Here is a 14,559-nt window from a genome sequence, read left to right as displayed (position 1 = left end):
AATTCAACACCTCGACAAATACGTTCTGGTCGAATTATGGTGTTTTCCAGAGGCGCTCACATGTCTTAGACTCTCGTTTTCATGTTCGCGTACTTGAGCTTAACCGATAGCGGATCGCGAAGTGATCGCTATGCGTGAAGGCCTCGCTTACCATCCAATCGCACACCAACCCCGGGCCACCCAAGGTGACATTTTTGGTTGATTCGCTCCCGTTCCTGTGGTATGTCCTAGTGTTACCTACGTTCGTCAGGTCTACATTCAGCTTTCACCAGGGCTTCTAGTAGAATTTGACCTTTTTTTTATTAGTTGATCACTCAGGTGGTAAATCCTCTGTAAATATGCTACTCTGGGTCGATGAGTGCAATTGGTCGACTCATGATACTAAGTATCCCATATGCCATAAAGTTCACCTGGGGCTTCTGGTCATAATTCCCACCCGGACCTGCATCGAAGGCTGTACCCGAGATGAGAAACCAAGTCAAAACTCCAGCATATATACCCTGCCTCTTATTACGATTCAAGACTAAAGACCTCCTCTGATGACTCGATGCTCGCTTGGTTTCCACGGCTATTGTGCACTCCGCCTCTGTTCGAGATCACTGCAAGAGAACAATGACCTCTCCTCTAACGACTCGAGATCTCAGTTTTGCTTCTAGCCTTCATCGGAGTCGGTTGTTTTTAACTCTCGATTCTCGATCAAAAGTTCGTCGTAGACAATGTTCCACAATACCGGGCCAAGTATCGATCCTTGTGGAACCCCTACCGAGACACTCACTGTTTCCAGTCCCTCGCCGGTACTGTACTGTAGTTGGCGGTTACGGAAGTAACACTCCACCATCCAACTGATATATGCCGGAATATTCATATGAATGAGCTACGATGCAATCGCTGCCCAACTGACAATGTTTAAGGCGTTCTTCACGTCAAGAGTGACCACTGCGCAAAACCGGTCTCCTATCCTCTTCTTCAGCCTGGCTTCGCCTGCCCCTTCGATGACACGTCGAATGGCATCTACCGTATTGCGGCCTTTCCGAAAACCGAACTGTTTATTGGATAAGCCTTTCGCACTTTCGATGTAGAGCTAGATCTTGCTCTAGTAGGGCTTCTAGAAGGATTTGACCTCTGGGGTTTGTGAGACGGCTACCTCATTCCTCGGCCCACACTTTAAAGTCGGCAGCTGTAACGATAGGGCTTCTCCCTGTAAGCACCTCTACGATCTTGTCAACTATAGTGCCAAACCTTTCCAAGGACCATCTTGGGGGAGCATAGCAGCTACAAAAGTAGATCCCGATAACACCATGCCTCCGTTTTCTGTCGCCACCACCTCTTGTATGGGAAACTACCTTTTACCCATATCGAGGCCAGTTCGGCCTCATCGGTCACCCAATTAATACCATCCGAAGCTCTACGATATGGGTCTGCCACTAGCGCGATGTCCAACTTTTTCGCAACCATCACCTAACAGCTGTGTAGCAGTGGTTGAGGTTGAGTTGGACGACACACCTCCCGCGGTGACTGCGAAGATAAGACATGACATTTTGCGCAGTCGAACTCGTTTGGGGAACAGTATTCACACCGCGAAATACTCTCGGGTAGAGTGACATCAAGTTGCCAGCGGGTGAGTCACTCAAGTCGTTGTAGGATGACCTCTTCTCCGGAAATCAGTAACGATTAAATTGTAGTATTGTTTTTCTATGCCAACAGACATAACCCTGTTGAACAGCTAAAAACTTTTATGCCTCATATGATACGTAGATTTTCCGTAAAAAGCTAAAATTTTCCCATAGAGAATTTATAAATTGTCACAAAAACCATAAGGCTCGTTTCCACAGAAGAAACAAAAATTATGTTGATTTTTCAGTACAAAATATTCAATTTTCCCATACAAACTTAAAAAGTTCAAATTTACTCATGTAAGCGTTACTTCAAAATTCTGGAAAAAAAATCATGGATGAGTTTTGAATCAAAACGAAGTTTTTATGACTACAGGGTTTGAGAAATTCAAAAGTGACCCCAAATCGACTCAGTTTATTGTACAATCCAAATCTCAGAAATAGATTTTGATGAATGCTTAAAACTTTTTGCAACAAATGTATCTTACCGTATCAACTCCAGCCATCAACATATCGACGGCCATCACAACGGCCACATCTCGGTTCACTTTCAGCAACTTCTCAAGAACACTCAAGTTTTCGGTTGTTGGATTTTGTCCTAATCGTTGAATTGCTTGGTCGACCTTCTTCATGACAATGCTATGAGAAACGGAAAACAAAAACCAATCAGAATAATCACAAATACAGTTCATTTTTAGCCAAACAATTCTTACTCTGTTAACTCATCCATAATCTTAACCATTCGTTTGAAGTTGGGTGTTTTGTAAAGTTTCCACAGTGACGGTTCTATATCGAGTTTGTATATGAGCACAAACAGTTCCCTTAAAAGCTTAAAATTAAAGAAAAAATTATCATAGCTTGTTAGAAGCTGTAAAAAGAGGTATACGAACATCGACCATTTTCTCCGTTTCGGGTGACCGACTTTCGTTGAGGACTCCAAATCGCGTATCCAAAGCGATGACCCCAATAGTTTCCAGGGCCCAGCGGTTGAGCCACATGTTGAAATCGGCAGGCAGCTCGTTTTTGGCGTCTCGTATTCCTTGCATTCTTAAAAATAAATTTTGTTCTGAATGTTTCCAATTTTTTATTGTTGAGGACAATGTAGGTATAAGTACTAACATTTTCACTAAATCCATGGTCACTGCATTTACTTTCTCGATGTACTGCTTAACAGTTTTTGGTTGCATCAGAACGGGATTAACCACGCTTCGAAGTTGTTGCCAATCTTCTCCTTGTCTGTAACAAAAGTAGATTCTTTCTGGTAAAAAACTTTAAAATTTCACTTTAAAAAAACATCATACTCAGACACCAGACCTCCCATCTTGAAGACATGCGGTCTCATCACCTTCCGATAGTACACGAACGAATCCAACGCCTGGCGGACGGGCCAGTGACCCTCGGTTCGGAACAACGTCTGATAATCGTCAGCCGAGTAGCTCATCAGAATGTCCGGTCGACCGAAGGCCGCTGGAAGTTTTATCAGATCACCGTAGTCTGCTCGCAAGCGCCTGTGCATTTCCGGCAGTGTTGCATTGTAGTAACGGCCTGGAGAAGAAAACTTTGATTGGCGATTTCAAAAATAACTAACAAGCTATTGAAATATCTTCAAAATCCTACCACCAGGAGCAAACCCCCTCAACATTGTCCACAGCTTGGGACCGGGAATTTTCTCATAGGGATCAGCTTTGACCCATTCTTCAACAAAATTATTCGTAGAGGAATCATCTTCGATCACTTGGGCTTGAGCACTACGAAACCGTATTGCCCCTAAAGGTTTGAGAGGCAATATTCGATTGCCAAAGAAATATTTTCGAAGCATCACTGCACAAATTGCGTTGCTTTTCATAATCCACCTCAAACAATACTGCATGGGCAGTACATTTCTCGAACCAAAATCAAAACTAGACTCCGGTTATCATTTCGCCGAAGGAACGCTGACTGATAACGACAATTCCTACGATGGATATCAATTCACTTGAGACGATAAGGGGGGATTGTACGATGCTGTAAACATTTGCGATCGAGTGATTGTTGCAGTTATTCTTAGCATCTAATCCGGTGAATCATTTTCTTTAGCATCCCAAGTAACACAAATTAAGCCAACTGGCTTTGTTGAGTTGTATTATTGTTTTTTGAAGACTTCCATAGCATCCAATTATCAAAACTGTTTTATAGTAACATAGGAAATGCTTCACTTATCGTGTGTTTTAAAAGAGCCCTGGAAGTTTTTCTAAAATTTAAATAAAACACTATCTTGAAAGGGTTGTAAAGAAGTTGCAAAAGTATTGCTAAAGTTTCAATAAAACGTACATACTTTCTTGTGTTATTAGACTTTGGTACCTGTTTTACTAAACCACTCAATGCTCTTTTAAAACTAGCATTCAAGCAAAGTTGAAAAACTGTTATTTGGAACAGTGGATGTTGGCATGATAAAACTAAATGACAGATGATTTGACAATCGAAAAAAAACGTTGTGCGTGTAAACTTTGTTACCTCTGTTTTGAAAGGATTATTAGTGATGGCTTTGAGAAAAACGGGCTCTAAATATGATATAAATTAACACAACTAAATTCATCTGAAAAATAAAACCAACTTTGTTGCATCCGCATTCAAATTTCAAAATCGCTGAATTCTTAGGGTTTGAATAAAAGCACTAACTATGAATAAACGTTTATTTTTTGTGATTCGATAAGAATAAATGTATTAGACAGTTTCAGTTAAATAAAAAAGAGTGTTTTTAGCATTTTTAGTTCATATGACGACAGTATCCATATACTAACAATTGCAATTGAATCCAGTGCGAATGGAGTTTCATCCTGAAGACGCCAAATAAAGTACCTCCTTGTTTCATTTATCAATCTCTGTCTCTCACTGTGAAGTTAATCTATATTTACGTCATTCAATCCAGAGTTAACAAAACTCTTTCCGTACAAACCGCCCTTGAAATTTCTAGAAGACTGCAGCCACCGATTTCTCCTCAGCAAAGACGGAGATATGGAACTTTATCACAATCGAAAATGCACATTCTAAGCATTCATCAGCCTCAACAAATTTCAGATGATATAGGGTAACGGACTTATTTTGGACCAGAGGACCTATTTTGGACCACCTTGTCTAGCTCTCTTATAAAGCATCTAATAATGATAAAAATTAGTGCATTACTAAAAGGGGAATTTACCGATATTAGTCTTATGAAAAGCTCATTTTAAGTACGCCCTTGAAAAATAAGGTTTTTATACGTGTTTTCAAGTTCAGTCGGACTAAAGGCGCCCGCACAATAGCACGTCGGTCGTCGCGTCACGTCAGCTGTCAACGCTGTCGATAAGTACTAAAACGCTGACGCGACGCACCCGACGATTTTTGCATCACAATAGGCGATGGAAGCGCTGCCGAATTTGGATGATGGTTTTGCATTAGTGCAAGTGGGATGCAGCTAAAATTTCACCCAACTTTTGACAGATCTTATGGGTTTTTCTTAAGGAGTGAAAGAATAACTTTTCGATTCCATCGCCCATTCAGCGTCAAGAGACATCTAAGCAACCAAAAGTTTGTTTTGATTCTCTTCGTTTAGCGGTTTGTTTACTATAGTGATGAGCAGTCTTAAGTTTCTTCAACCTTAAAAAAAATGGAAAACGGTAATGTTGACACTCTTCGACGTGCATCGATTTCAATGGCGGTTTTATTCTGTCTACGGAAGATAAGGGCTAATGAACGATCTCGCAGATGGTATGTACCTAAAGTAAGAAGTAAAATCCGCTGAATCGTTTTAGTATTTGAAATTGACTACTCCAGAATTGAGATGTTGTTTGAAATGATTATTTCAAGGAAATAAAAAGCTTTAATTTGTTAGGCTGTAAGTTAATCCAGGCGTGGACACAGAGCTCAGTTCAAGTGATAGGGTGGAAGGGGAATTGGTGATTTTAGGATTTCACGCACCCATCTTTTGGTGAACTTGGCCTTTACAGAAGTTAAGCAAACTTTTCGAACCCATTTTCATATTCATTTCGACATCCTTATATATAACAAACTTGAATCTGTGCGATTACGTTCAATTGAGAGAAGATTTTCTTTAAAATTTTCAATTGATTATTTTGCAGTATCAATTCTGAAATCAAAATCTTATTAGTAATTATGAATTCTAAATTTCATTCTTTAACCTGACTTTTTAACCTGAATTTGGCAATTGAAAAGAGATTTTAGTATAGATTTACCCTCAATTCAATTCAAATTCTGAGTACATATTATAAAATCCGGATCTTATGCTTTTATTGTTTTGCACTTGAGTTTCAAGCTCTCATTTTGAGTTTCTTCATTCGATTTGGCTTCTTTTCAAGTTTTTGTGCGAACTATGTACCGTGTTGAACTGTCAACATTAAGGGCGAACACGAAATTATTGCGACACGGGCATAACTTTCTTACCATTGGGTAAAAATCAATCAGTTGCAGTTGAGAAAAATTTTGAATATTCTCCATTCAACCGTCTCCAGAGTGATGAAAAAGTTCCAGGAGCGGTTGACGTTGAACCACGGCAAATAAGCTGGAAAAAAACCGGGACCAAAGAACAAAAAGACGCAGAGAAAGGTAAAGTGGATGATTGAAGCAAATCCCAACGTCTCAAGCCGTGATTTGGCTAAAAGATCGGCATGTCTCAGAGCTACGTCCAGAATGCAAAGAAGAGAGCTGGACAACATACATACTGGGTAGAGAACTTCCCAAATCGCGATTAGCGGCAACAATAGATGGCTAAAACTCGGGCATGGTAGCTCTACGAGAAGATGCTGACAAATTATGGCTGCTGTGTGATGGACGACGAAACGTATATAAAAGTCGATTTTAAGCAAATTCCGGGGTTGGAATTTTTACACCGGCGAGATTAAACTTCTGGCAACTTTCATAGTGTCAACAACCTGTGTTTTACTGCTCCGTCTTCATTTCGATTTTTTAGACTGAAATCCGCTACCATCTGGTCCAAGACCTGCACCAACTGGCAAACTACCACCGAATCAACCCGCACAATCATCCAAAAGCCCCAGATCACACGGAAAGGTACGAAACATCAATCCGGAGTTGCGCCCGGTGGAGCTGTACTGGGCAATAATGAAGCCGTAACATTGGAAGAGCAAGAAGACAGTCAAAGACGAGAAGGACATGTTATGAAAATGAAAAAAAACTGAGAAACTGGTACCGCATGACACTGTTATGACTTTGACGCAGGGCATCAAGCGAAAATGCATACAATTTTGCACTCAAGGCTCCATCGATTAACTTTTCTTTTGATTTTGACTACTCTAAAATTTTGGTTTTAATCTAAACATTATAAGAAATTAGCATGACATTTTCGGTGTCGCAATAATTTCGGGTACGCCCTTTTCTTTGAAAATCTGTTATGCCCAAAAGTCTGGGAAATCTCGGATGTCCACTCACAATAACTAACCCTTCGTTTCATGATTTTTTATTTTTCCTCAAAAGTTATTTTAAACAGTTGGAAATGATCATCATGAAAAAAATTCAAATAAAATACAATTTTTCCACTTTTCTATACATTAATTGTTGCGAATTTGTTACTTTATGAAACGAAGGGCTAATACATCACATTCTCTTATTAATTGAATAAAGAATATATTTTAGGAGTTGACGTTCTTTTTTGGCAGCAAATTTCTGAGGCCGATATTTGTGAAAAATTATTTAAAATTGAATCTCCAAGCTCAATTAGGCCATTGAATTTCGATTGGTGACCACTCAGACCGGACACAGTGGCCGGATTTCTTCAAGCGGCAACATCATGAAGTATAGCTTCCAAGGAGAATCGGTGCAATCGGCGTACAACTTACGGCAAATGACTGGGCCAGGAGTTCCCCGGCAACGGTTTAAAACAAATATTGCAACCTTCAGACAGATAAGTACCATTTTCTTTTTCGGAGCTTTCGATTAAAAAGTTATAGGGTAAAATAATTCATAACCCATATAAAAGTTCGATTTACATCTTTTATGGGTAAATTTAAATCATAATGATAATGTGTGATGATCGGTATCCTTTATCAAGAGTGAGACGAAGAATATAAGTTTGACTTGAATTTTCCTTCTTTAGAAGCGAACATGGTACAAAATTGAAAATCGTCATGTATCAATTATTTGTCAGTTTTATTCGAACAATACGAAAAGAGAGTTTACAGGAAATATTTTTTGTTTTTTTTTTGTATTATTTAGTTTGTTTTCTCTTGTATATTACCAAGTTGTTTTATCTTTGTTTATTTCTTGCAATCAGGTCGATGACTTGCAATTCAAAATGATTGCGTTAGCTGCGAGTGGTATTTTGCCTTCGATTAACTTACGTATGTTTGAGAGTTCCAAGATTTCAATTTAAAAAATTTCGTGAGTATTTTTTTCGAGTAGTTTCAAAATTAAGTTAATACATAAATGGACCAAAGTTATTCGCATCATCTATCCAAAAATTCATAAATAATCGATGCATAAACTACCTATTTTCATTAATTGATAAAGTAATTAATTTTGTAATTTATGATGCATGAAATTTTTTATTGAGGCTAGTTATAATATCATACAATAAATTTTCAAATAGTTAGCTACCTAGTACTATTGAAAATCAAAATTTACTCCAAAACTCTTAAACTCTTAAGAAATATGTAAAAGAACATTTACGTTAATGTTTTTTCTCGAATAAATTTTTAAAAATTAGAAATAAACGTATGATGCTTCTTTTGAAAATTGATCGGTATGTACATAAGGGAAAATAGTAAGAATTTTGTAGTACACTTTTAAACATACATACATTCTAGTTTTTCCGGAGCTTTATGAATGTTTATGAAGATCGTTTTAATTTTATGTTTGTTTCAAAACTTCTATTACATTAAATTTTTATATCAATGTTTTTTTAACAAGTTTCACAAAACCATTGAAGATTTTTCAAGATTTTTGTATAAAAGCCTCATTAGAGCTAGGAGTTTCAGTAGGAAACTTTAGGAGCATAGGAGGTGTAGGACAAATTCATTACCCGTAATGCTGGCCTAGCATCTCCCAGGGTTTGCCTTTCCCAACTTTACCTTTCTTAAACCTCCCCACGTTTATGGGTAGATCGTAGAGATCTCTGCATCTACTGTTTAAATAAACGTGAGTCACTTAAAGCGACTTATATACCCTTCCCTCTTCCTACACAGTCCGCAGGGTTCGGCCAGGGCACCTTTAACATTCTGTGGGGGCAAGTTTTTCAATTTAAGAGATTCTATAGTCTGAGGCTCTGAGGCAACGAATTGGAAGACTTTGCTTCTTTTGAAATTTCAAGTCAGGAAGTGTAACATCTTCTAGAAAAGAAGGTGGTGCAATTCACAAAGACTGTTATTTCATAAAACGGAGAGTTGACGAGTAGCGCCAACCGAAGTTTTAGGCGACTGTTTATGCGAATGCGAATGCGAATGCGAATGCGAAAGAATATATTTTAGGAGTTCCCAGCGAATGAATGTTTTAAATATGAAATATTTTCTCAACAATAAAAAAAAGCTTTTACGGCGACCAGACATACTTTTTATTAGCTTTCTCGAGATTTGAAAAAAAAAAAATGATGTACCTAATTATCTGTTTATGAATGTAGAATTGCAGCACAGATTAGGTAGAACAAAGAAAAATATCTCCCATTTCAATTAAGTTCGAATGTCTAGCAAAATTGAAAGTATATTCGATTAAATTTCAACTTAAACATTATTTGAATGGAATTTAAAGTTCATGTTTACCTAAACTGATTTGAAAACTTTACAAAAAAATATTTCTGAATTTTATTCGAACAATATCAGAGCAAATGCCGGGAATTATCGAAATTTAAAAAAAATTGAAAATTTGAAGAGAAACATAGAAAATCAATGGGAATTAATTTTGTCATTCTTGTCATTTTTGTCATTTTTGTCATTTTTGTAAATTTGTAATTTTTGTAATTTTTGTAATTTTTGTAATTTTTGTAATTTTTGTAATTTTTGTAATTTTTGTAATTTTTGTAATTTTTGTAATTTTTGTAATTTTTGTAATTTTTGTAATTTTTGTAATTTTTGTAATGTTTGTAATTTTTGTAATTTTTGTAATTTTTGTAATTTTTGTAATTTTTGTAATTTTTGTAATTTTTGTAATTTTTGTAATTTTTGTAATTTTTGTAATTTTTGTAATTTTTGTCATTTTTGTAATTTTTGTAATTTTTGTAATTTTTGTAATTTTTTTATTTTTTGTCATTTTTGTTATTTTTGTCATTTTTGTCATTTTTGTCATTTTTGTCATTTTTGAAATTTTTGTAATTTTTGTAATTTTTGTAATTTTTGTAATTTTTGTAATTTTTGTAATTTTTGTAATTTTTGTAATTTTTGTAATTTTTGTAATTTTTGTAATTTTTGTAATTTTTGTAATTTTTGTAATTTTTGTAAATTTTGTAAATTTTGTAATTTTTGTAATTTTTGTAATTTTTGTAGTTTTTGTAATTTTTGTAATTTTTGTAATTTTTGTAATTTTTGTAATTTTTGTAATTTTTGTAATTTTTGTAATTTTTGTAATTTTTGTAATTTTTGTAATTTTTGTAATTTTTGTAATTTTTGTAATTTTTGTAATTTTTGTAATTTTTGTAATTTTTGTAATTTTTGTAATTTTTGTAATTTTTGTAATTTTTGTAATTTTTGTAATTTTTGTAATTTTTGTAATTTTTGTAACTCTTGTAATTTTTGTAATTTTTGTAATTTTTGTAACTCTTGTAATTTTTGTAATTTTTGTAATTTTTGTAATTTTTGTAATTTTTGTAATTTTTGTAATTTTTGTAATTTTAGTAGATTTTGTAATTTTTGTAATTTTTGTAATTTTTGTAATTTTTTTTATTTTTTGTCATTTTTGTTATTTTTGTCATTTTTGTCATTTTTGTCATTTTTGTCATTTTTGTCATTTTTGTAATTTTTGTAATTTTTGTAATTTTTGTAATTTTTGTAATTTTTGTAATTTTTGTAATTTTTGTAATTTTTGTAATTTTTGTAATTTTTGTAATTTTTGTAATTTTTGTAATTTTTGTAATTTTTGTCATTTTTGTAATTTTTGTAATTTTTGTAATTTTTGTAATTTTTGTAATTTTTGTAATTTTTGTAATTTTTGTAATTTTTGTAATTTTTGTAATTTTTGTAATTTTTGTAATTTCTGTAATTTTTGTTATTTTTGTCATTTTTGTCATTTTTGTCATTTTTGTCATTTTTGTCACTTTTGTAATTTTTGTCATTTTTGTAATTTTTGTAATTTTTGTAATTTTTATAATTTTTGTGATTTATGTTATTTTTGTAATTTTTGTCTTTTTGTCATTTTTGTCATTTTTGTAATTTTTGTAATTTTTGTCATTTTTGTAATTTTTGTCATTTTTATCATTTTTATCATTTTCGTCATTTTTGTCATTTTTGTCATTTTTGTCATTTTTGTCATTTTTGTCATTTTTGTCATTTTTGTCATTTTTGTCATTTTTGTCATTTTTGTCATTTTTGTCATTTTTGTCATTTTTGTCATTTTTGTCATTTTTGTCATTTTTGTCATTTTTGTCATTTTTGTCATTTTTGTCATTTTTGTCATTTTTGTCATTTTTGTCATTTTTGTCATTTTTGTCATTTTTGTCATTTTTGTCATTTTTGTCATTTTTGTCATTTTTGTCATTTTTGTCATTTTTGTCATTTTTGTCATTTTTGTCATTTTTGTCATTTTTGTCATTTTTGTCATTTTTGTCATTTTTGTCATTTTTGTCATTTTTGTCATTTTTGTCATTTTTGTCATTTTTGTCATTTTTGTCATTTTTGTCATTTTTGTCATTTTTGTCGTTTTTGTCATTTTTGTCATTTTTCTCATTTTTGTCATTTTTGTCATTTTTGTCATTTTTGTCATTTTTGTCATTTTTGTCATTTTTGTCATTTTTGTCATTTTTGTCATTTTTGTCATTTTTGTCATTTTTGTCATTTTTGTCATTTTTGTAATTTTTGTCATTTTTGTCATTTTTGTCATTTTTGTCATTTTTGTCATTTTTGTCATTTTTGTCATTTTTGTCATTTTTGTCATTTTTGTCATTTTTGTCATTTTTGTCATTTTTGTCATTTTTGTCATATTTGTCATTTTTGTCATATTTGTCATTTTTGTCATTTTTGTCATTTTTGTCATTTTTGTCATTTTTGTCATTTTTGTCATTTTTGTCATTTTTGTCATTTTTGTCATTTTTGTCGTTTTTGTCATTTTTGTCATTTTTGTCATTTTTGTCATTTTTGTCATTTTTGTCATTTTTGTCATTTTTGTCATTTTTGTCATTTTTGTCATTTTTGTCATTTTTGTCATTTTTGTCATTTTTGTCATTTTTGTCATTTTTGTCATTTTTGTCATTTTTGTCATTTTTGTCATTTTTGTCATTTTTGTCATTTTTGTCATTTTTGTCATTTTTGTCATTTTTGTCATTTTTGTCATTTTTGTCATTTTTGTCATTTTTGTCATTTTTGTCATTTTTGTCATTTTTGTCATTTTTGTCATTTTTGTCATTTTTGTCATTTTTGTCATTTTTGTCATTTTTGTCATTTTTGTCATTTTTGTCATTTTTGTCATTTTTGTCATTTTTGTCATTTTTGTCATTTTTGTCATTTTTGTCATTTTTGTCATTTTTGTCATTTTTGTCATTTTTGTCATTTTTGTCATTTTTGTCATTTTTGTCATTTTTATCATTTTTGTCATTTTTATCATTTTTGTCATTTTTGTCATTTTTGTCATTTTTGTCATTTTTGTCTTTTTTGTCATTTTTGTCATTTTTGTCATTTTTGTCATTTTTGTCATTTTTGTCATTTTTGTCATTTTTGTCATTTTTGTCATTTTTGTCATTTTTGTCATTTTTGTCATTTTTGTCATTTTTGTCATTTTTGTCATTTTTGTCATTTTTGTCATTTTTGTCATTTTTGTCATTTTTGTCATTTTTGTCATTTTTGTCATTTTTGTCATTTTTGTCATTTTTGTCATTTTTGTCATTTTTGTCATTTTTGTCATTTTTGTCATTTTTGTCATTTTTGTCATTTTTGTCATTTTTGTCATTTTTGTTATTTTTGTCATTTTTGTCATTTTTGTCATTTTTGTCATTTTTGTCATTTTTGTCATTTTTGTCATTTTTGTCATTTTTGTCATTTTTGTCATTTTTGTCATTTTTGTCATTTTTGTCATTTTTGTCATTTTTGTCATTTTTGTCATTTTTGTCATTTTTGTCATTTTTGTCATTTTTGTCATTTTTGTCATTTTTGTCATTTTTGTCATTTTTGTCATTTTTGTCATTTTTGTCATTTTTGTCATTTTTGTCATTTTTGTCATTTTTGTCATTTTTGTCATTTTTGTCATTTTTGTCATTTTTGTCATTTTTGTCATTTTTGTCATTTTTGTCATTTTTGTCATTTTTGTCATTTTTGTCATTTTTGTCATTTTTGTCATTTTTGTCATTTTTGTCATTTTTGTCATTTTTGTCATTTTTGTCATTTTTGTCATTTTTGTCATTTTTGTCATTTTTGTCATTTTTGTCATTTTTGTCATTTTTTGTCATTTTTGTCATTTTTGTCATTTTTGTCATTTTTGTCATTTTTGTCATTTTTGTCATTTTTGTCATTTTTGTCATTTTTGTCATTTTTGTCATTTTTGTCATTTTTGTCATTTTTGTCATTTTTGTCATTTTTGTCATTTTTGTCATTTTTGTCATTTTGTCATTTTTGTCATTTTTGTCATTTTTGTCATTTTTGTCATTTTTGTCATTTTTGTCATTTTTGTCATTTTTGTCATTTTTGTCATTTTTGTCATTTTTGTCGTTTTTGTCATTTTTGTCATTTTTGTCATTTTTGTCATTTTTGTCATTTTTGTCATTTTTGTCATTTTTGTCATTTTTGTCATTTTTGTCATTTTTGTCATTTTGGTCATTTTTGTCATTTTTGTCATTTTTGTCATTTTTGTCATTTTTGTCATTTTTGTCATTTTTGTCATTTTTGTCATTTTTGTCATTTTTGTCATTTTTGTCATTTTTGTCATTTTTGTCATTTTTGTCATTTTTGTCATTTTTGTCATTTTTGTCATTTTTGTCATTTTTGTCATTTTTGTCATTTTTGTCATTTTTGTCATTTTTGTCATTTTTGTCATTTTTGTCATTTTTGTCATTTTTGTCATTTTTGTCATTTTTGTCATATTTGTCATTTTTGTCATTTTTGTCATTTTTGTCATTTTTGTCATTTTTGTCATTTTTGTCATTTTTGTCATTTTTGTAATTTTTGTAATTTTTGTCATTTTTGTCATTTTTGTCATTTTTGTCATTTTTGTCATTTTTGTCATTTTTGTCATTTTTGTCATTTTTGTCATTTTTGTCATTTTTGTCATTTTTGTCATTTTTGTCATTTTTGTCATTTTTGTCATTTTTGTCATTTTTGTCATTTTTGTCATTTTTGTCATTTTTGTCATATTTGTCATTTTTGTCATTTTTGTCATTTTTGTCATTTTTGTCATTTTTGTCATTTTTGTCATTTTTGTCATTTTTGTCATTTTTGTCATTTTTGTCATTTTTGTCATTTTTGTCATTTTTGTCATTTTTGTCATTTTTGTCATTTTTGTCATTTTTGTCATTTTTGTCATTTTTGTCATTTTTGTCATTTTTGTCATTTTTGTCATTTTTGTCATTTTTGTCATTTTTGTCATTTTTGTCATTTTTGTCATTTTTGTCATTTTTGTCATTTTTGTCATTTTTGTCATTTTTGTCATTTTTGTCGTTTTTGTCATTTTTGTCATTTTTGTCATTTTTGTCATTTTTGTCATTTTTGTCATTTTTGTCATTTTTGTCATTTTTGTCATTTTTGTCATTTTTGTCATTTTTGTCATTTTTGTCATTTTTGTCATTTTTGTCATTTTTGTCATTTTTGTCATTTTTGTCATTTTTGTC

At 31.6% G+C, this 14,559-nt stretch overlaps 2 protein-coding genes across 3 annotated transcripts in view; both read right to left on the bottom strand.

Moving 5' to 3' along the window:
• LOC129741117 (uncharacterized) overlaps window positions 1-14,559 on the bottom strand; it is a 66,819-nt gene that overhangs the window by 35,885 nt on the left and 16,375 nt on the right. The window contains exons 8-13 of the mRNA XM_055732824.1: window positions 3,231-3,380; window positions 2,915-3,158; window positions 2,733-2,849; window positions 2,504-2,660; window positions 2,327-2,442; window positions 2,102-2,252 (exon numbers count right to left, since the gene is read on the bottom strand). Coding sequence (XP_055588799.1) covers window positions 2,102-2,252; window positions 2,327-2,442; window positions 2,504-2,660; window positions 2,733-2,849; window positions 2,915-3,158; window positions 3,231-3,380 — 935 coding nt within the window. The remainder of the gene's footprint in view (window positions 1-2,101; window positions 2,253-2,326; window positions 2,443-2,503; window positions 2,661-2,732; window positions 2,850-2,914; window positions 3,159-3,230; window positions 3,381-14,559) is intronic.
• Window positions 1-14,559, bottom strand: part of LOC129746864 (cytochrome P450 12b1, mitochondrial-like) — a 44,837-nt gene that overhangs the window by 16,159 nt on the left and 14,119 nt on the right. The window contains exons 1-6 of one of the 2 annotated variants that reach the window (XM_055740771.1): window positions 3,231-3,461; window positions 2,915-3,158; window positions 2,733-2,849; window positions 2,504-2,660; window positions 2,327-2,442; window positions 2,102-2,252 (exon numbers count right to left, since the gene is read on the bottom strand). In XM_055740771.1, coding sequence (XP_055596746.1) covers window positions 2,102-2,252; window positions 2,327-2,442; window positions 2,504-2,660; window positions 2,733-2,849; window positions 2,915-3,158; window positions 3,231-3,459 — 1,014 coding nt within the window. In that variant the 5' untranslated portion in view covers window positions 3,460-3,461. Of the gene's footprint in view, window positions 1-2,101; window positions 2,253-2,326; window positions 2,443-2,503; window positions 2,661-2,732; window positions 2,850-2,914; window positions 3,159-3,230; window positions 3,462-14,559 lie in introns of those variants that run through there. The other variant, XM_055740772.1, reaches the window with a different exon arrangement.

The sequence above is a fragment of the Uranotaenia lowii genome, chromosome 2 (genome assembly GCF_029784155.1).
Source record: "Uranotaenia lowii strain MFRU-FL chromosome 2, ASM2978415v1, whole genome shotgun sequence".
In the NCBI taxonomy this organism is placed as follows: Eukaryota; Metazoa; Arthropoda; class Insecta; order Diptera; family Culicidae; genus Uranotaenia; species Uranotaenia lowii.
Note: the sequence above shows the minus strand (reverse complement) of the source record. Positions and strands in the feature narration are given on the sequence as shown.